This window comes from Chiloscyllium plagiosum, chromosome 13 (assembly GCF_004010195.1).
Source record: "Chiloscyllium plagiosum isolate BGI_BamShark_2017 chromosome 13, ASM401019v2, whole genome shotgun sequence".
Lineage (NCBI taxonomy): Eukaryota > Metazoa > Chordata > Chondrichthyes > Orectolobiformes > Hemiscylliidae > Chiloscyllium > Chiloscyllium plagiosum.
In genome coordinates, this window is record NC_057722.1 from 61,038,820 (window position 1) to 61,059,986 (window position 21,167).

General features: G+C 45.4%; 1 protein-coding gene across 7 annotated transcripts in view; it reads right to left on the bottom strand.

Moving 5' to 3' along the window:
- Positions 1 to 21,167, bottom strand: part of LOC122556119 (TRAF2 and NCK-interacting protein kinase-like) — a 254,751-nt gene that overhangs the window by 114,930 nt on the left and 118,654 nt on the right. For all 7 annotated transcript variants that reach the window (XM_043702582.1, XM_043702583.1, XM_043702587.1 and 4 more), the window contains exon 3: positions 7,705 to 7,761. In XM_043702582.1, coding sequence (XP_043558517.1) covers positions 7,705 to 7,761 — 57 coding nt within the window. The remainder of the gene's footprint in view (positions 1 to 7,704; positions 7,762 to 21,167) is intronic.

Here is a 21,167-nt window from a genome sequence, read left to right on the forward strand (position 1 = left end):
GCAATCTTCTTCCTGACCTCTCCGCCCCCACCCCCACTCCGGCCTATCACCCTCACCTTATCACCCTCACCTTAACCTCCTTCCACCAATTGCATTTCCAATGCCCCTCCACCAAGTCCCTCCTCCCTACTTTTTATCTTAGCCTGCTTGGCACACTTTCCGCATTCCTGAAGAAGGGCTCATGCCCGAAACGTCTGATCTCCAGCATCTGCAGTCCTCACTTTCTCCTAGAAGGTTATGCACTAACAGACCTGTCCCCACCAGTACTGTACCCAGTGTTATACACTATCAGACCTGTCCCCACCAGTACTGTACCCAGTGTTATACAATGACAGACCTGTCCTCACTAGTACTGTAGCCCACTGTTATTCAGTGACAGACCTGTCCCCATCAGTACTGTACGCAGGGTTACACAGTGACAGACCTGACCTCACCAGTACTGGGGTACAGTACTCCAGTGTTGTACCGTGACAAACCTGTCCCCACCACTACTGTACCCCAGTGTTATACACTGACAGACTTACCCCCACTAGTACAGTATTTAGTGATATCGAGTGACAGGCTTGTCCCCACCATTACTGTGTCCCACTGTTATACAGGGACAGACCTGTACCCATCAGGACTGTACCCCAGTGCTAACTAGTGACGGATCTGTCCTCACAAGTACTGCACCCCAGTCTTATACAGCGACAGATAAGTGCCCACCAGCACTGTACCAGGTGTTATACAGTGACAATCATGTCCCTATCAGTACTGTACCCCAGTGTTACACAGTGACAGACCTGTCCTCGCCAGGACTGTATCCCAGTGCTACACAGTTACAGACCTGTCCTCTAGGGACTGTACCCAGTGTTACAAAGTGACAGGCCAGTCCCACCTGTACTGTGTCCCAGTGTTATACATTGACAAATCTGCCCCACCAGTATTAAGTCCCAGTGTTATATAGTGTCAGATTTGTTCCCACTAGTACTGTATTCAGTGTTGTACAGTGACAGACCTGACCTCACCAGTACTGTACCCCAATGTTATACAGCGACAGATCTGTCCCCACCACTACTGCACCTCAGTGTTATAGTGACGGACCTGTTCCCACCACTACTGCACCTCAGTTTTATATAGTGACGGACCTCTCCCCACCAGTACTGTACCCATTATTATACAGTGACAGCCCCATCCCCACCAGTACTGCACCAGTGTTGTACAGTGACAGACCTGTCCCCACCAATGTCACTCCCTAACCACCCGACACGCGGAGGAAGAAGCCCTCATCTCCTGCCTCGGGACCCTCCAAACCCATGGCATCAATGTGGATTTCAGCAGTTTCCTCATTTCCCCTCCCACCGCCTTTTCCCAGATCCAATCTTCCAACTCGGTACCGCCCTGATGACCTGTCCTATCTGTCCATCTTCCTTGCCACCTGTCCACTCCACCCTCCCCTCTAACCTATAACTCTTACCCGCCCCTCCATCTACCTTTTGCACTGTCAGCTACCTTCCCCCCAGCTGCATCCTCCTCCCATTTATCTCACCACCCCCTCGGCTCACAGCCTCAATCCTGATCAAGGGCGTTTGCGCAAAACATCAACTCTCCTGCTCCTCGGATGCTGCCTGACCTGCTGTGTTTTTCCAGCACCACACTCTCAACTACCCACCAGTACTATATCCCAGTGTTATACATTCACAGACCTGTCTCCACCAGTACTGCATCCCAGTGTTATACAGTGACAGACCTGTCCCCGCCAGTACTGTACCCCAGTGTTATACAGTGACAGATCAGTCCTCACCAGTACTGTATCCCAGTGTTATACAGTGACAGACCTGTCCCCACCAGTACTGTACCCCAATGTTATACAGTGACAGATCAGTCCTCACCAGTACTGTATCCCAGTGTTATACAGTGATAGACCTGTCCCCACCAGTACTGTATCCCAGTGTTATAGTGACAGACCTGTCCCCACCAGTACTGTATTCCAGTGTTATACAGTAACAGATCAGTCCCCACAAAAGTACTGTATCCCAGTGTTATACAGTGACAGATCAGTCCCCACCAGTACTGTGTCCCAGTGTTATACAGTGGCAGACCTGTCTCCACCAGTATTGCATTCCAGTGTTATACAGTGATAAACCTGCCCCCACCAGTACTGTACCACAGTGTTATACAGTGACAGATAAGTCCCCACCAGTACTGTGTCCCAGTGTTATACAGTGACAGACCTGTCCCCACCAGTACTGTATCCCAGTGTTATACAGTGACAGACCTGTCCCCACCAGTACTGTATTCCAGTGTTATACAGTGACAGATTTGTCCACACCAGTACTGTATCCCAGTGTTATACAGTTACAGACCTGTCCCCACCAGTAATGTACCGCAATGTTATACAGTGACAGACCTGTTCCCACCGTACTGTATTCCAGTGTTATACAGTGACAGATCAGTCCCCACCAGTACTGTATCCCAGTATTATACAGTGACAGATCAGTCCCCACCGGTACTGTATCCCAGTGTTACACAGTGATAAACCTGTCCCCACCAGTACTGTACCACAGTGTTACACAGTGACAGATAAGTCCCCACCAGTACTGTGTCCCAGTGTTATACAGTGACAGACCAGTCTCCACCAGTACTGTATCCCAGTGTTATACAGTTACAGACCTGTCCCCACCAGTAATGTACCGCAGTGTTATACAGTGACAGACCTGTTCCCACCGTACTGTATTCTAGTGTTATACAGTGACAGATCAGTCCCCACCAGTACTGTATCCCAGTGTTATACAGTGACAGATCAGTCCCCACCGGTACTGTATCCCAGTATTACACAGTGATAAACCTGTCCCCACCAGTACTGTGCCCCAGTGTTATACAGTGGCAGACCTGTCTCCACCAGTAATGTACGCAGTGTTATACAGTGACAGACCTGTCCCACCAGTACTGTATCCCAGTGTTATACAGTTACAGACCTGTCCCCACCAGTAATGTACCGCAGTGTTATACAGTGATAGATCAGTCCCCACCGGTACTGTATCCCAGTATTACACAGTGATAAACCTGTCCCCACCAGTACTGTACCACAGTGTTATACAGTGACAGACCTGTCCCCACCAGTACTGTATTCCAGTGTTATACAGTGACAGACCAGTCTCCACCAGTACTGTATCCCAGTGTTATACAGTTACAGACCTGTCCCCACCAGTAATGTACGCAGTGTTATACAGTGACAGACCTGTCCCACCAGTACTGTATCCCAGTGTTATACAGTGACAGATCAGTCCCCACCGGTACTGTATCCCAGTGTTACACAGTGATAAACCTGTCCCCACCAGTACTGTACCCTAGTGTTATATAGTGACAGACCTGTCACCACCTGTACTGTGTCACAGTGTTATATAGTGAAATATCTGTCCCCACAAATAATGTATCCCAGTGTCATACAGTGTCAGACCTGTCACCACCAGTACTGTACCCAGTCTTGTACAGTGACAGACTGGTCCTCCCCATACTGTACCCCAGTGTTATACAGTGACGACCTGTCTCCATCAGTACTGTATCCCAGGGTTATACAGTGACAGATCTGTCTCCACCTGTACTGTGTCACAGTGTTATATAGTGAAATATCTGTCCCCACAAATAATGTATCCCAGTGTCATACAGTGAAAGGCCTGTCCCCACCAGTACTATACCTCAGTGTTATACAATGACAGACCTGTCCCCACCAGTACTGTCTCCCACTGCCATACACTGACATACTTGTCCCCACCAGTACTGTGTCCCAGTGTCGTTCAGTGAAGGAGCTGTCCCCACCAGTACTGTAGCCCAGTATTATGCAGTGATAGACCTATCTGCATCAGTACTGTACCCCAGTTTTATGCAATAACAGACCTGTCTGCACCATCACTGTACACCAGTGTTATACAGCGACAGACCTGTCTCCATCAGTACTGTACCCAGTGCTATACACTGACAGACCTGTCCTCACCTGGAGTATACACCAGTGTTATACAGTGACAGACCTGTTCCCACCAGTTCCGTACTGCACTATTATACAGTGACAGACCTGTCCCCACCAGTTCCGTACTCCACTATTATACAGTGACAGATCTGTCGCCACCAGTTCTGAACTCCACTATTATACAGTGACAGACCTGTCCTCACCAGGACTGTACCTCACTGTTATACAGTGACAGACCTGTCGCTACCAGTTCTGTACTCCACTATTATACAGTGACAGACCTGTTGCCACCAGTTCTGAACTCCACTGTTATACAGTGACAGACCTGTCCTCACCAGTACTGTGTCCCAGTGTTATAAAGTGATATACCTGCCCTCACCAGTACCATACCCCAGTGTTATACAGTGACAGACCTGTCCCAACAGTACTGTGTCACAGTGTTGTACAGGGACAGACCCTGTCCCCACCAATACTGAGTCCTAGTGTTATACAGTGATAAACCTGTCCCCACCAGTACGTGTCCCAGTGTTATACAGTGACACACATGTCCCCACCAGGATTGTACCCCAGTGTTATACAATGACAGACCTGTCTTCACCAGTACTATAGCCTAGTGTTATACAGTGACAGACCTGTCTTCACCAGTACTATAGCCCAGTGTTATACAGTGACAGACCTGTCCACACCAGTACTGTGGCCCAGTGTTATATACAGGGACTAATCTATCACCAACAGACCTGTACCCAGTCTTCTACAGTGACAGACCTGTCCCTACCAAAACTGTTCCTCAGTGTTATACAATGACAGAACTGTCCCCACCAGTTCAGTCTCCCACTGTCATACAATGACATACCTGTCTACACCAGTAGTGCACCCAAGTGTTATACAGTGACAGACCTATCCCCACCAGTACTGTACCCCATTATTTTACAGGAATAGACTTGTCCTCACCATGACTATGCCCCAGTGTTATACAGTGACAGACCTGTCCCCACCTGTACTGTGTCCCTGTTTTACACATTGACTGACCTGTCCCTACCAGTACTGTACCCTGTGTTGTACAGTGGCAGACCTGTGCCCACCAGTACTGTACCCCATTGTTGCACCGTGACAGACCTGTCCCTACCAGTACTGTACCCCAGTGTTATACAGTGACAGACCTGTCCTGACCAGCACTGTGCCCCAGTGTTATACAGTGACAGACCTGTTCCCACCAGTACTGTAGCCCAGTGTTAGACAGTGTCAGAGCTGTCCACACCAGTACTGTATCCCAGTGTTATGCAAAGACAGACCTGTCCCACCAATACTGTATCCCAGTGTTATACAGTGACAGACCTGACCCCATCAATACTGTACCCCAGTGTTATACAGTGACAGATCAGTCCCCACCAGTACTGTGTCCCAGTGTTATACAGTGACAGACCCGTTCCCACAGGTACTGTAGCCCAGCATTATACAGTGTTAGAGCTGTCCACACCAGTACTGTATCCCAGTGTTATGCACGGACAGACTGTCCCACCAATACTGTACCCCAGTGTTATACAGTGACAGACCTGCCCCCACCAATACTGTATTCCAGTGTTATACAGTTACAGATCAGTTCCCACCAGTACTGTATCCCAGTGTTATACAGTGACAGATCAGTCCCCACCAATACTGTATCCCAGTGTTATACAGTGACAGACCTGTCCCACCAGTATTGTACCCCAGTGTTATACAGTGACAGACCCGTTCCCACCAGTACTGTAGCCCAGCATTATACAGTGTCAGAGCTGTCCACACCAGTACTGTATCCCAGTGTTATGCACTGACAGACCTGTCCCACCAATACTGTACCCCAGTGTTATACCGTGACAGACCTGCCCCTACCAACACCGTATCCCAGTGTTATATAGTGACAGACCTCTCCACACCAGTACTGTATCCCAGTGTTATACAGTGTTAGACCTATCCCCACCAGCACGTTACCCCAGTGTTATACAGGGACAGACCTGACCCACCAGTACTGTACCCCAATGTTATACAGTGACAGCCCATTCCCACCAGTACTGTAGCCCAGTGTTATACAGTGACAGACCCGTTCCCACCAGTACTGTAGCCCAGCATTATACAGTGTCAGAGCTGACAACTCCAGTACTGTATCCCAGTTTTATGCACGGACAGACATGTCCCACCAATACTTTACCCCAGTGTTATACAGTGACAGACCTGCCCCCACCAATACTGTATTCCAGTGTTATACAGTGACAGATCAGTTCCCACCAGTACTGTATCCCAGTGTTATGCACTGACAGACCTGTCCCACCAATACTTTACCCCAGTGTTATACAGTGACAGACCTGCCCCTACCAACACTGTACCCCAGTGTTATATAGTGACAGACCTCTCCACACCAGTACTGTATCCGAGTGTTTGACAGTGTTAGACCTATCCCCACCAGCACTCTACCCCATTGTTATACAGGGACAGACCTCATCCATCAGTACTGTACCCCAATGTTATACAGTGACAGACCCGTTCCACCAGTACTGTAGCCCAGCATTATACAATGTCAGAGCTGTCCAACTCCAGTACTGTATCCCAGTGTTATGCACTGACAGACCTGTCCCACCAATACTATACCCCAGTGTTATACAGTGACAGACCTGCCCCTACCAACATTGTACCCCAGTGTTATATAGTGACAGACCTCTCCACACCAGTTCTGTATCCCAGTGTTATACAGTGTCAGACCTATCCCCACCAGTACTGTACCCCAGTGTTATAGAGTGACAGACCTATCTACATCAGCACTGTACCCCTGTGTTATAGAGTAACAGACTTGTCCACATCAGTACTGTACCCCAGTGGTATACAGGGACAGACTTGTCCACATCAGTACTGTACCCCAATGGTATACAGGGACAGACTTGTCCACATCAGTACTGTACCCCAGTGGTATACAGGGACAAACCTGTCCACATCATTACTGTATCCCAGTGGTATGCAGGGACAGGTCTGTCCCCACCATTATTTTATCCCAAACAACGACTCACTGTTTGTGCCTTTCCTTCACCACGTTTTCAATGTCTCATCACCCCAGTCACCATTCATGTGTTCCTTGTTTAATTCACATTCAGAGACGTTCAAACCTCTTTGGCACATCCTTCATTTCCAACCATCACCTCCCAGATTAGACAACCTGTACAGTTATTCCACCCCTACTGGTGGCTCACATGGAGCAAGGCGGAGTCCACTCCACTCTTTATTGCTCCCTCAGCAAATATCATCTAAATTGTGTCCGTTCTCTTCTTTCCATTTATGTTAGGAAATTCTGACCTTCCACACATTCCCATCTTCTATACATTGTGATTTGTGTCCTCTCCTAAAGCACTGGGAGGAGGTGGAAAGAGGGGTTGAGAGAGAGAGAGAGAGGTGGGGAGGGAGGGATTAACTGTGAGTTGATCTACATGAGACGGAGCTCTTGACCCTGTGGTGTGGCTGACACTAGTTTATAATCCCTAACGTCAAACCATGAGATTGCCTATCAGTTTGGTAATGTTTCACACCGAGGTAAAAACAATAACTGCAGATGCTGGAAACCAGATTCTGGATCTGTGGTGCTGGAAGAGCACAGCAATTCAGGCAGCATCCAACGAGCAGCGAAATCGACGTTTCACACCAGCCTATCCCTTGAGCTATTTGAGGAACTCAAAGGTCTACATATGCATGACTGTCTGTTACCATATTCAGTCAGTCAACAAAAGGAGATAACTCACCCCAGTGACATCCATAACCTTGATTGCAGCAAGTTGACCTGTCTTGACATGTCGACCCTGCAGAGAAAGCAAATTATCACAAAATTAGTGAAGTAAATGGCACACAGGCCTGGGGCTACAGGGTCACTATCACAGGCTCTAAAATACACACACATATCACAGGCTTTAAAATACACACACACATACACACAAACACACACACACACGACTGAAGACGAGTTGGCCACCCATGGCCCAATCAGTGTCTGATGAAAATGTCATGAGTTCAAGTCCCATTCTCAGGATGTAATCATAAATTCCAGGTCAACCATCTGAGTGCATGTCTCAGGGAATGCAATACTGTCAGGAGATCAGCACTGAGGGAGTGCTGCCCTGTCAGAGGGTCACTACTGAGGGAGTGCTGCACTGTCAGAGGGTCACTACTGGGGGAGTGCTGCACTGTCAGAGGGTCAGGACTGAGGGAGTGCTGCACTGTCAGAGGGTCAGTACTGAAGGAGTGCTGCACCGTCAGGGGGTCAGCACTGAGGGAGTGCTGCACTGTCAGGGGTCAGTACTGAGGGAGTGCTGCACTGTCAGAGGATCAGGACTGAGGGAGTGCAGCAGTGTCGGAGAGTCAGGACTGAGGGTATGCTACATTGTTGGAGGGTCAGTACTCAGGTCTCACCACTTGCAGGGTCATTTAAAATGTTTAACATTTAATCAAATTATACCCAAAATTTCACAATGTACCCTGTTCAATGACCTACCTGTCAGACCTTCCTTATCAAAAGAAACTGACCAGGGTTTCTGTCCTTAGCTTAACCTACTATTTATCACGAAGAAACAAATTCCAACCATTGGCAAACAAAAATATGAATTATCAACAAATATCTGTCCTGGCTGAAACTTTAACGCTCTTCTTAAACCTCCACATGTGCGTGTAGAGTCAAAATGTGTGGCGCTGGAAAAGCACAGCAGATCAGGTAGCATCCAAGGAGCAGAAGAATCGGCATTTTGGACATATGCCCTTCATCAACTCTCCTGCTCCTCGGATGTTGCCTGATCTGCTGAGCTTTTCCAGCGCCACCTTTTTCGATTCTGACTCTCCGGCATCTGCAGTCCTCACTTTATCCTCCATATACATGTAAACAGACACAGGCAAACAAACATGGATTCTATTAATGACAAAAGTGGGTTATACTGAGGAAACACAGTTCAACAGCATCAGTCCCCAGGATTCAATAGTGCACTCTTTTTGCTGTTCCAGCCCTTCCAATCTCTGAGATTCTTATTCTTTTAAAGTTATTTCAGGTTTTTACTGCAGATATACTGCAGTAGGCACATAACTTTTGCAGTCTTTCAGTTTCTGGTTGGAGGCAACAGCTGATAGCTTGCTATTCTCTTCCCCATGTTGCTATCTTCCAGGTCTCGGTAACTCCACTGCTGAGAGAGATTGAGGCAGAGCCTTTCTTTATTGTAATTGAAAGCTTCTAGCCCTGTACTGTGCAGACTTGCTGTGATGTCTTGGACATCTTCCTACACAAAGCAACAGCGCAAACATAGCTCCTAATGCATTGCAATAAATTGTGCAGCAACACATTCTACAGTTCTTGGTTTACAGCAGTATTCAATCTCCCTTTTTTTTAGATAAGATTCCTTACAGTGTGGAAACAGGCCCTTCGGCCCAACAAGTCCACACCGACCCTCTGAAGTGTAACCCACCCAGACCCATTTTCCTCTGACTAATGCACCATGGGCAATTTACAATGGCCAATTCACTTGACCTGCACATCTTTGTGACTGGGGGAGGAAACCCACGCAGACACAGGGAGAATGTGCAAACTCCACACAGACAGTCACTCACGGCTGTAGAATCGAACCTGGGATCCTGGTGCTGTGAGGCAGCAGTGCTATCCACTGAGCCACCGTGCCGTCCACTGAACAACAGTGCAAAATAAAGAAAGATTAAAAGACGCAGCTTTTTTAAATCAATGTCATGATTCACTGGAGTAGGATGCTGGAAATCAATATCAACTGTTTTTGGATTAATCACATAAGTTAAAGATTTTATCATAGTTTGCAAAATTCCCCAAAGTATCTTTCTTTTTTAAGCCTAGGTGACAGATAGCACAGACTAGGTTTCAATTCTTAACAAGAATTACTGTTTATTACAAATATATAGTTCTAGCTACAAGTAAACGATTATGAACTATTGATGTGTAACTCTGCTAGTTAAAAATCTAACCTCCTTATGAACTCTGCTACATATACATAAAGAAAAAAAGAATGGGTGTTATAGGCAGAGGGAAAGACAGAGAAGAGAGTTCAATAGTCCCTGTCCACATGGTTCACTGAGATGCCACCTTCCTTTTCAGAGATCTAAAGGTTTCTGGCTATCATGTGCACACTCACAAGCGAGAGCCAATCACATGACTGTTGGCAGGCAGAAGGTCTTTGTCATCTGAATCTGGTCACCACTTCATAGACCAATCAGCTACTTGTTGCTGGCCACTTCTCCCTTTGTACACACACCATGTCTCTAGCTCATCTGCCATAGCCTCCTGCACTACTTCAACAAGAACTTTGTAAACTGCACTTAAAATGAGTGCTGGTAGCCTCCTTTTAAAAAGGTCAGCAATCCCTTCCCCAATTCTTGGTTTTTAAAACAGCCCTTATTGCATTACAGTCTGCAATCAAAAATACAGAAAAGTAAAAATAAATGACCTTTACAATAGATGTAAAAGATTCTATGACATGAGTTCCAAAGAAAAGCAAATGGGTTTTCCCCAGTATTCAGGTGAACACTGCACAAATATTGCATATTAAACTAAAAGGAAAATAAAAGGAGAGCAGTTTTACATTGTTGACCAGACGGCGGTCAAGGAACTATTGTAGAAACAGGCCATTTGAGGCTGCTCTATCATTCAGTCAAAAATTTGACAGTCAAGAACTATCCAAATAGCCTTTTCATGTTCAATATGTTTGTAAGTAACGAAAGATGTTGCAATAAAATGGAGTGTGAACAGATCTCCTGCTGTGAACAAATGCAGGAGAAACATTCTCAGTCAATGGAGAGCTCAGTAGAGAATCTTTAATTCCTGGAACCACCAGGATGCTCCTCGAGTCAAAGTAACTCCTACTACAGGTTTGGAATATTTACTTTGATGGAGGAAAGATTAGGTAAAGCAGAGGTGCTAATGTTAAAGCCGCGCTAACTTTATTATCCTTCACCCTCTGGTTTTCTCCCCATCGCTGTCAGTATCATGTGATCTTACTTACAAACGCCTGCATGAGATGGCAAGACCAGACTAGGTGAAGAAATGAGGAGAAGGGTGAATATGCCTTGGCCAAGTTCATGCATGTGCTCTCGGTTACATTTGCAGTAACAAGAGGCACCACAAGGGGACAGCAATCAAGAATTTCAAATGGTTGGCAATGGTCAGTCTGGACATGGCTGACAAATGGGGAAGAAATTAAATATCTTACAAGCACTTTCATTTTGATATCAAGAGTAATTTAGATGTAATTACTTGCTGTTAGTCACAGTTCAGTGGCATAACTCAGACATCATGCTGTGAGTCATCCTCCCTGATGTTTATTGGTCTGTAAGGGTCTGAAAGGGTTAATGTTTGATTGCATGCAGTAAGCATTACCTACTCTAATGATGCCATGCAGGCCTGTGGTGGGAGGGATGTAGGATTTTGTGGTGAACAGACCTAAGAGCAGGTCTTCCCAACAGTCTCTGGAATGCTGTAGAGCCTAAGCTTAAAACCTGTACATAGTTGCAGAGATGTAATAAATAATGTTTACTCTACATCTCTTCATATTGGACCAGAAGATGGCAACCCTCAAACAAGTTAGACCATATACGTGCCTAAAGAACACTCATACATTGGAAGATGCGGATGGCCACACATGTAACAGTCCCACACTTGATGTGCTGTAATGAGGAGTGCTGCACTGTCAGTAGTGTCCTTTGAATGAAGCACTAAACAAATTTCCTCATCTGCTCTGTTAGATGCAAGTGAAAAGATTCCATGGCAATATATCACCGGTGAGATCAATATTTATCCCTCAACTGGCGTCACAAAAAAACCGAAACCAAAAGAGCTGCAGATGCTGTAAATCAGAAGTTGCTGGAAATGCTCAGCAGGTCTGGCAGCACATTTGATGAAAAATCAGAGTTAACATCTCAGACCCTTCCTCAGAACAGGACCTGAAACGTTAACTTGGATTTCTCTTTACAGCCCAGACCTGCTGAGCTTTACCAGTAACCTCTGTTTTTGTTGCTGATTGTCTGCTCATTATCACATCATCTGCTTGTGAGATCTTGCTATGTGAAAAACAGAAGCTGTTTCTCCTGCAGTACAGCAGTAATTACACGAGCTAACACTACCCCTGATTGTGAAGCACACAGATTTGTGAAAGGTGCTATAGTAATGGAGTAGTTTAGAGATACTTTCAGTGGACTTATGATTCAGACCCAGATTAATATTCTGGAAGCATGAGTTCAAATCCCATTATGACAGTGGTGACCTTTAAATTCCATAAAACATAGATTTAAAGCAAACTTAACTTGTCATAAAAGTCCATCTAGTTCACTAATGCCCTTTAAGGAGGGAAATCAGTTCTTACCCAGTTTTTCCTACATGTGACTCAATAGAGGAAAGTCACCAGGGAAGGTTCATCATCAAGAAATTCTGAGGAACAGAGTGAGTAGTTGGAATTTGCAATAATTTTTGTTTGCAATCCTGTGAGGAAGCTGCCAGCTCTCAGGAAACTGACGCTTGTATTCTCAATCCCAAAAGTCAGTTTAAAAAAAGCTCCAGAAACAGCCGGCATCTTGTTGATTGTCCAAGCAGTAATTAAAATAGCGTTTCAGTTGGAAACTGTCAGTGACTTACAACCTATGCATCTTCACTCTGTAACAGCCCCAAAGCTCAATCATCACATGCAGATCTCGCTTCAGTGCAAATCACCAGAGAATAAATGCTGAATAACGATCAATCAGCTGTACCAACCCAGTGGGCTTATTGTCAAACTCACTTTTAAAAAAAAGAGAGACAAAAAGGAAATAATAAAAACAGATGCTGGAGATCTAACTGACCAATCAACACCTTCAGGAGGTTGGAGTTAAGAGTGCAATGCTGGAAAAGCACAGCAGGTCAGGTAGCATCCGAGGAGCAGGAGAATCGACATTTCATGCCAAAGACTTTCATCATGCCTGAAACGTCGATTTTCCTGCTCCTCGGATGCTGTCTGACCGGCTGTGCTTTTCCGGCACCACACTCTCAACTCTGATCTCCAGCATCTGCAGTCCTCCCTTTCTCCTACTTTCAGGAAGTTTTCAACTTGCTCAGGTCCCATCAGTTAACATCAACTTACATTTCTGTAGCGCCTGTCACTCACCACTAGCTGATTCACAGGAATTGTAAGCAAGATTGGTCACTGCACTGCATGTGATACAGGAGCAGATAATCAAACATTTGGTCAGATGCAGCTTATAAAAAGAGTATTAAAGAAGCAAGGGGGACACAGCCAATTCCAGAGCTTTGGAGATTTGAACAGCAAATTCTGTTTATTTTAAAACGACTTATCAAAGGCTGAATTGAGGTGCATTTCACAAATCAATCACTCCAGCCACCCCCAAGTACAATGCAAAAAGACTTGATACAAATGAATTTTGAAATACTAAAATCCAGAATGCTGAAGAAGCTAGAATTGGAAGAGAATAGAGATCTCAGAGTATCTCTGGAGTTGGTGGAAATTATAGAAATAAGGAAGTTACAGAAAATAGGTTCTGACTTGACTAAACGGTAAAAGTCAACAGAGCGAAGGGTTGCTTATGACCAAGGATGACAATGTAAACAATTGTTGTGTTGCTGGACCTGAAGCCTGTGGTGGTCAGTGAATACCTGGGGAGTCCAAAGTATTGTGAAGTTCGAAGGAGTAACTGGACGTCAATTAAAGATCAGCAAGGCTAATCAGCTTGAATGATGTTATAAACTTCGAGGTATAAAATATCATTGAGGCTGTTAGTGGGAGGAGAGTGAGAAGAGAAAAAAAGAGATTGCAGAAGGAGAGAAATACAGAACAGAAGACAAAAGAAGGAAAAGAAGTGCGGAAAATTGGAGAGACAAGAAAGACATGGAAGGAGATGGTGAGGAGTAGAATCTTATGGGATCAAGAATACTAGTGTCAGTATCTTGAGAGTTTCCTCACAGAATTATAAACAAAGCAACTCTCCACTCTGTTCCTCAGAATTCCTTCTAAATTCAATTCCCCTCATGACCTCTCACCCACCCCAAATAGAGGTCAGAGTTCCTGTTTGTCTGTGGGTGTCACATCTGGATTGTCCCAGTTTCTCCAAACAGGCAGAGAATTTCCAATCATAACAACTTGCTGGTAAATGACATTTCCCCCCCTTATCTGATCTCAGATTCTTTACCTTAAAAGTATCCCCTTGATTACTGACCCTCTCACCATTAGACACAGTGTAAACTTATTTATTCTGTCAAAACCATTCATAATTCTCATGGTGCATAAGGCAGTTAGTGCCTGAAAGGGTTAACTGATATCACAAGATACGCTCTGTCCATGAGGATATAAAGGTCTGCTCCTGGAGGGAGCTAACGAGAGTGGCTGGCGTATGTGCAATGAGTTCACTAAAGTTCATAGAAATTATAGAATCCTTACAGTGTGGAAATAGGCCATTTAGCCCAACTGATCCTCCAAAGAGTAACCCATTCCGCTAACCATTACCCTACATTTTCCCCTGACTAATGCACCTAACCTACGCATCCCTGAACACTATGGACAATGTAGCATGTTGCAGAGAGGTCCTGAATGATTGCCTATTAGTATTAATGATATGTGGCTAGAGTAACAATCATGTGTTTTTACATGTAATGACTTACTAGTTACTAAGTAATATGTAATAAACTTTTACAGTTTAGTCAAGTCAGAGCCTATGTTGTGCCTTGGCATTGTGTTGGTATCGTTCCGCACATGACATCAATATCTCAACTAATACCATAGAAATACAGTAGTGGGCCATTCGGTCTTTCGAGTCTGCACCATCCTTCAATATGATCATAGCTGATCAAGCAACCTCGGTATCCCACTCCTGCTTTCTCTTCATTCTCCTTGATCCCTTTAGCTGCAAGGGCCACATCCACTTCCCTCTTGAATATATCTAACCAACTGGCCCCAACAGCCTTCCATGGGAGAGAATTCCACAGGCTCACAACTCTGAGTGAAAAAAATTCTTTCTCAACTCAACCCTGAATGGCTTACTCACTACTGTTGACAATATGTTGACAGCGCAGCACTGGCGTATAACTTAAAAATATCTAATATCTCAATGAGAACTCCCCTTAACCTTCCCTGCTCCAATGAGAACTATCTTGGCTCAATCGTCTTTCCACATGACTGACATACCTTAGCCTTGGCACCCTTGCCATAAACCTCTACACCCTCCCCAAGGCCTTGGCATTCTTCCTGAGCGTGATGCCTGCAATTTACGCAACACTTGCGCTGGTTTATTGCCAGATTCAACAGACGCCAGCCAAGCATAGCAACTCCCCGCCGGTTGGTCACTGGTGAGGCAGGGATATTTGGGGCTGGGTTTCTGCTCTTCAGTGTTATCCAGGAATGCCTCCTGGAGAGTGAAGAGTGTGAATATTGCTGAAGTGAGGAGGAGGGAAGACAAAATGAAATTCAGCTTCTCCTCCCAGCTTGCTGGCACTACTTCTGAAGGAGGTGACTAGAAATGGATACAGTAGTTGCCAAATTCTGGAGAAAAAGGTCAGATGTGGGGAGTAAGTCGTTTCCAAGTTAATATATCTCTCTCCTCAGCCTCATCCTTCCTCATTTCTATAATGCAATAACACTCCAAAATTTCAAATGTCACCCCCGATATTAATTGCTGGACATTTAGTGATTGTACTTTAAGCCCGTCCTAAAACCCCTCCACCTCTCTCTCACTTTCCTCATTAAACACATTCCTTTAAAGCTATCTCTTTGACAGAGCTTTTGATCACTTGTCTCATTGTTTAATCTGATTCAGATATAAAGCTCCAATCAGCAATCATTCCGCTGCAACATTTTGCAACATTAAAGGTGCTATGTAAATGCAAGGTGATTCTGAGGGTCTCAAAAGCAAAAACAGAATGGGAATGTCAATTCTCTGTATTTGGTGTCCACATTCTTACCCAGGGAACAGGAATAAGCGTTTTTGTCTCATTGGGTGAACAAGTCTCTGTCTGTGTAATTATAATTAACAGGTATCGAGCCCACAACAGTGATTCACAATGTCCCTCCTCCAAATGGCATTTTAATCTGCCAAGAGACTGCAGAGGACAAGAATTAAACATATAATTAAGCTTTCATTGTTTCCTTGTTCGGTATTGAGAGATCACTGAACCAACCTCAACACATGCAGGCTACAATGGCTTGATTCCAAAAAGCCAACATTAAAAAAAGGACAAGGAAGATTGTGGCTTTGAAATTGGATTCACTTTTTCCTTGGTTGTTCGGATCCTCCTGGTAACCTGAGAGGTATCTAGGAACGGAAATGATCAGATCAACGTAATAATTATTCACCTCCAGAAAGGCATACGAGTCTTGTTTCTGTATGTCTGGACCCATTGGAGTGGTGCCCTTTGCAGGAACACAATACTGGCCGGGGGGATAATATCCCCCTCGAAGGACATGACTGGCTGACAAGTGACCAACCTCTCCCAATGTCACAGGACCCAAAAAGAACCCACACAGCCATCTGAAATCCCAACCTGGAGCACAGTCTACACTCTGTGGAGATAACTAACCATAGCCTGGTGTCCCTGCAGCTCTGACTCTGGCCGCCTCACTCAGACTACCGACCACACACTGAAGAGACAGAGGGTGGCCTCTGACCAGTGGTGTACTGCAAGGATCAGTGCCAGAGAAACTATTGCTCTTCATTTATATAAACAATTTGGATGAGAATATAAGACATATGGTTAGTAAGTTTGCAGATGACACCAAAATTGGTGGTATAGCTGCTGAAAACAATGCAAGCTAAAGATCACAGTAAATCAGGCAGCATCCATGGAGAGGGAGAGAGCTAATTTTTTGAATCTAGATGACTCAGAGCTGGTGGTACAGTTAGCAGTGAAGAAGGTTATATGAAAGTACAACAGGATCTTAATCAGGTGGGCCAATGGGCTGAGGAGTGGCAGGTGGAAGTTAATGCAAGGTGCTGCATTTTGGTAAGACAAGCCAGGGCAGGACTTATGCAGCTAATAGTAGAATCCTGGAGCATGTTATTGAACAGAGAGACTTATGGGTGCAGGGACATAGTTCCTTTGGTAAGACAAGCCAGGGCAGAACCTATGCAGTTAATAGTAGGATCCTGGAGCATGGTATTGAACAGAGAGACTTACGGGTGCAGGGACATAGTTTCTTGAAAGTGGGATAGACAGGGTGGCGAAGAAGGTCTTGGCACATTTACCTTCATTGGTCAGGGCATTGTGTACAAGAGTTGGAAGCTGCTGAGATTGAAGGATTTGAGTTCTTGGGATAGCTGGGATTTCTTTCTTGGAGCATAGGAGGCTGACGGGTGGCTTTACAGAATCATGGAGGGCATTGATAAGGTGATAGCACAGGGTAGGAGAGTCCAGAACTAGGGGGCCTAGGTTTAAGGTGAGAGGAGAAAGACTTAAAAGGGACCTGAGGGGCAAATTTCTCACAAAGAGGGTAGTGTTTGTATGGAATGAGCTGCCAGAGGAAATGGTGGAGGTGAGTACAGTTATAGCATTTAAATGACATTTGGACAGGTACATGGTAAGGAAGGTTTAGAGGGATTTGGGCCAAATGCAGGCATATAGAGCCAGTTCCGTCCAGGAAACCTGGTCGGCATGGATGATTTATGCTGTATGAGTCTGTGCTACCCTGACAAATCCAGTCCTGGTGCCACCACAACCATTCACTCTGTATCAGCTGAACCTTTGAATGGATTGTTAACCACAACATTCTCCATCCTCCCCAGTGATGTAAATAAACATCATTTGGTAATTGTCCCGCGCAGACCTGGGAAAGGTGGGAGCACAGGCTTCAATGTTCTTCTTCTGGACATTGCTTTGTATTTCATGACAGTTCGTTGCCTCCTGTCAGATTACTTGAACAGTACCCCAAGTCAGGAATGAGATGGAATACTCATCGCTTGCTTGGATAACTGCAGCTCGAACAACACTCAAGAAGCTTGGTCAAAGGAGCTTGGCAACACATTCACCACCTTCAGCATTCAACTTCCACTGACACTCAGTGGCAGCAGTGCGTGCCATCAACAGGATCCATTGCAATTATGCACCAAGGCACCTTCAACAACATGAGAATATCACCTGCAAAGCCCCCTCCAAGCTGTTCCCCCATCCCGACTTGGAAGTACATCACCGTTCCTTCAGTGTCACTGGGTCAAGTTCCTGGCACTGCCTTCCTAATAGCAACTTGGGTATCACTACACTATGTGGATTTCTTTCAGGAAGGTAGCTCATCACCAACCTTCTCAAGGGCAACTAGGGATTGGCAATAAATGCTGGCCCAGCCAGTGATGTTTACAGCACAGGAAATGGATATGTTAAAATGCCTCAATTTTCTTTCCTAAATTTTCATTCCCACAGTGGATTGTTTCTGTGCCTGTGACACCCTGGGACTGGGCAGTATTCTCATGGTCTCAATGACTTGAAGGCTCTGTCAATCTGTGCCCAACTTTACAGTTGAGAGAAAGGTCCCCCTAGCACAACTCGCTCCATAGTTTCTGCTATCTATGGCTAAGCAGATAATACTTATTCATACAGTGTCTGAAAGTAGTAGGTTCAAATCCCACGCCAGACACAAGGTAACAATCTACACTGACCTTCCTGTGTAGTACTGAGGAGTACTGTACTGTTGGACGTATAGTCCTTTGGATGGCATTGAGGGCTCTGTGTACACACACACAGCATAAAAACAACAAATAGCTTGTGTTTCTCTCCTGCTTTTCACAACCTCCAATTCCTTCAGAGCCAATAGGGTTCCTTTTTGAAGTGCAGTTGTTGTTGTAATGAAGGAAGATTACAGCCAACTTGCACTCAGAAAGATCCCATAAGCAGTGTAGCGGTAAATGGGCAAACAATATGTTTCAGCCATATTATTGAAGAGTGGGGGTGATTCCCTTGCTCTGCTGAAAAATAGCAGAGGAGAAAGTGAGGTCTGCAGATGCTGGAGATCAGAGATGGAAATGTGTTGCTGGAAAAGCGCAGCAGGTCAGGCAGCATCTAGGGAACAGGAGAATCGACGTTTCAGGCATTAGCCCTTCTTCAGGAATGAGGAAAGTTGGTCCAGCAGGCTAAGATAAAAGATAGGGAGGAGGGACTTGGGGGAGGGGCGTCGGAAATGTGATAGGTGGAAAGAGGTCAAGGTGAAAAATAGCAGAGTATGATATTTAGGATCTGTCTTTTGGGGTCCCAGTTCAACAAGACAGCAGCATGCTCTCAGTGAACCCGGGCTCAGTACCACCTCCTGGTGACTATTCATGAACCATTCTGGCTATGACTGTGACAAAGCTGTGATCCGACTCTGTTGAGATTGGAGATTGGACAGCAGAATGTGAAAATGTGCAGAAAGTGAAAGAATGGAGAGAGGAAAAGAGGGAGGGAAGAAAGAAATGACTCTATAATTTCTGTGTTATGGTGACATGAAGTCAGGGCAAAGTATTCAGGTGCAAGTTGATTCACACCCTCACCCTCTCAAACACAATTCAATGTAAACACAACCAGTCAAAAGAGTGGAACATTTGAAGAAAACATACCTTCTTTAGTTAGTTTCCAAAGAATTCCAACAAAGCCTGGAGCAAATCCTTGTTGTATTAAACAAAAACAACTTGGTAACAATCTCAGAGAGCATCTCATAAACAAGAAAAGTAGCTCACTTTGACAGGTAATGGCATCATAGTGTAGATCTGATCAGCCATTCCCCACCTTTCCCAACTTTTACCTGCAAACGGCACCCAAAGCTGGGGCATATTAGTACTGCACAGAAGGGAAAGAACTGGTGAATGAGACACACACTTGTCCCACTCATCATAGACACTTCAAAGTGGAGGACCAATATGACCAGTATGTTAGAACGTAAGAGCACGGAGCAGGAGTAGGCCACCGGGTTCCTCGAGCCTACTCTGCCATTCAATAAGATCATTGCCTGATCTTTTCCATGAACTCAGCTCCACTTACCCGCCCACTCACCAAAACCTTTCATTCCCTGACTGTTCAAAAAGTGAGGACTGCAGATGCTGGAAACGAGAGTTTAGATCAGAGTGGTGCTGGAAAGGCACAGCAGGTCAGGCAGCATCGAGGAGCAGGAAAATCGATGTTTCGGGCAAAAGCCCTTAATCAGGAATCCTGACCTGCTGTGCCTTTCCAGCACCACTCTGTTCAAAAAGCTATCCACCTTGACCTTAAAGACATTCCACAAGGTAGCCTCAACTGCTTCAGGGCAGGGAATTCCATAGATTGACAATCCTTTGGGTGAAAAAGTTCCTCCTCAACTCTGTCCTAAATCTGCTCTCCTTCATTTTGTGACTATGCCCCCTATTTGTAGTTTAATCTGTTTCCACATATTAACATTTTAAGAACTCTGTTTCTCTCTCAGGGTACTGTCTTGCCAATGAGATATTTTACCAGTGCCCAGACTGAACTCTAAGATCTCATTCTGGATCAGTGGTGCTGGAAGAGCACAGCAGTTCAGGCAGCAGCGGAGGAGCTTCAAAATCGATGTTTCGAGCAAAAGCCCAAGGCTTTTGTGTTGTGTTTGTTTTTAGGCAAGGTCTGTAGACTGGTAAAAGGGCAGAAATGGTTTCTCGTAAGGTGATGTGCTCTGCCTGTCAGATATGGGATATCAAGGAAATTTTGAATGTTCCTGGACGCTATGTCTGCAGGAAATGTGTGTGGTTGTGAATCCTAGTGACAGTAGGAAGAGAAAGAGAGAGTGGATGAATGTGAGGCTGAGGAGCTGATGCAGAGGGCAAAGATTCATTTGCACATTTTTGCACCATTGGGATCTCTTCAGAAGTAGAAATGACCTGCATAAAAAGGGTAGAATGCGCCGGAATCAGAAGGGGACCAATATCCTGGTGGAAAAATTTGCTCGTGCTATTCGGGAGGCTTTAAACTAGTAAGGTGGGAACCAAAGCAATAGTGAGATAAGAGAAAAGGCTGAGGCTGGTACAGTATATCAGGGGTGAAAATGTGTTGCTGGAACAACGCAACAGGTCAGGCAGCATCCAGGGAACAGGAGAATCGACGTTTCAGGCATAAGCCCTTCTTCAGGAATGAGGAAAGTGTGTCCAGCAGGCTAAGATAAAAGGTAGGGAGGAGGGACTTGGGGGAGGGGCGTTGGAAATGCGATAGGTGGAAAGAGGTCAAGATGAGGGTGATAGGTCAGACTGGGGTGGGGGCGGAGAGGTC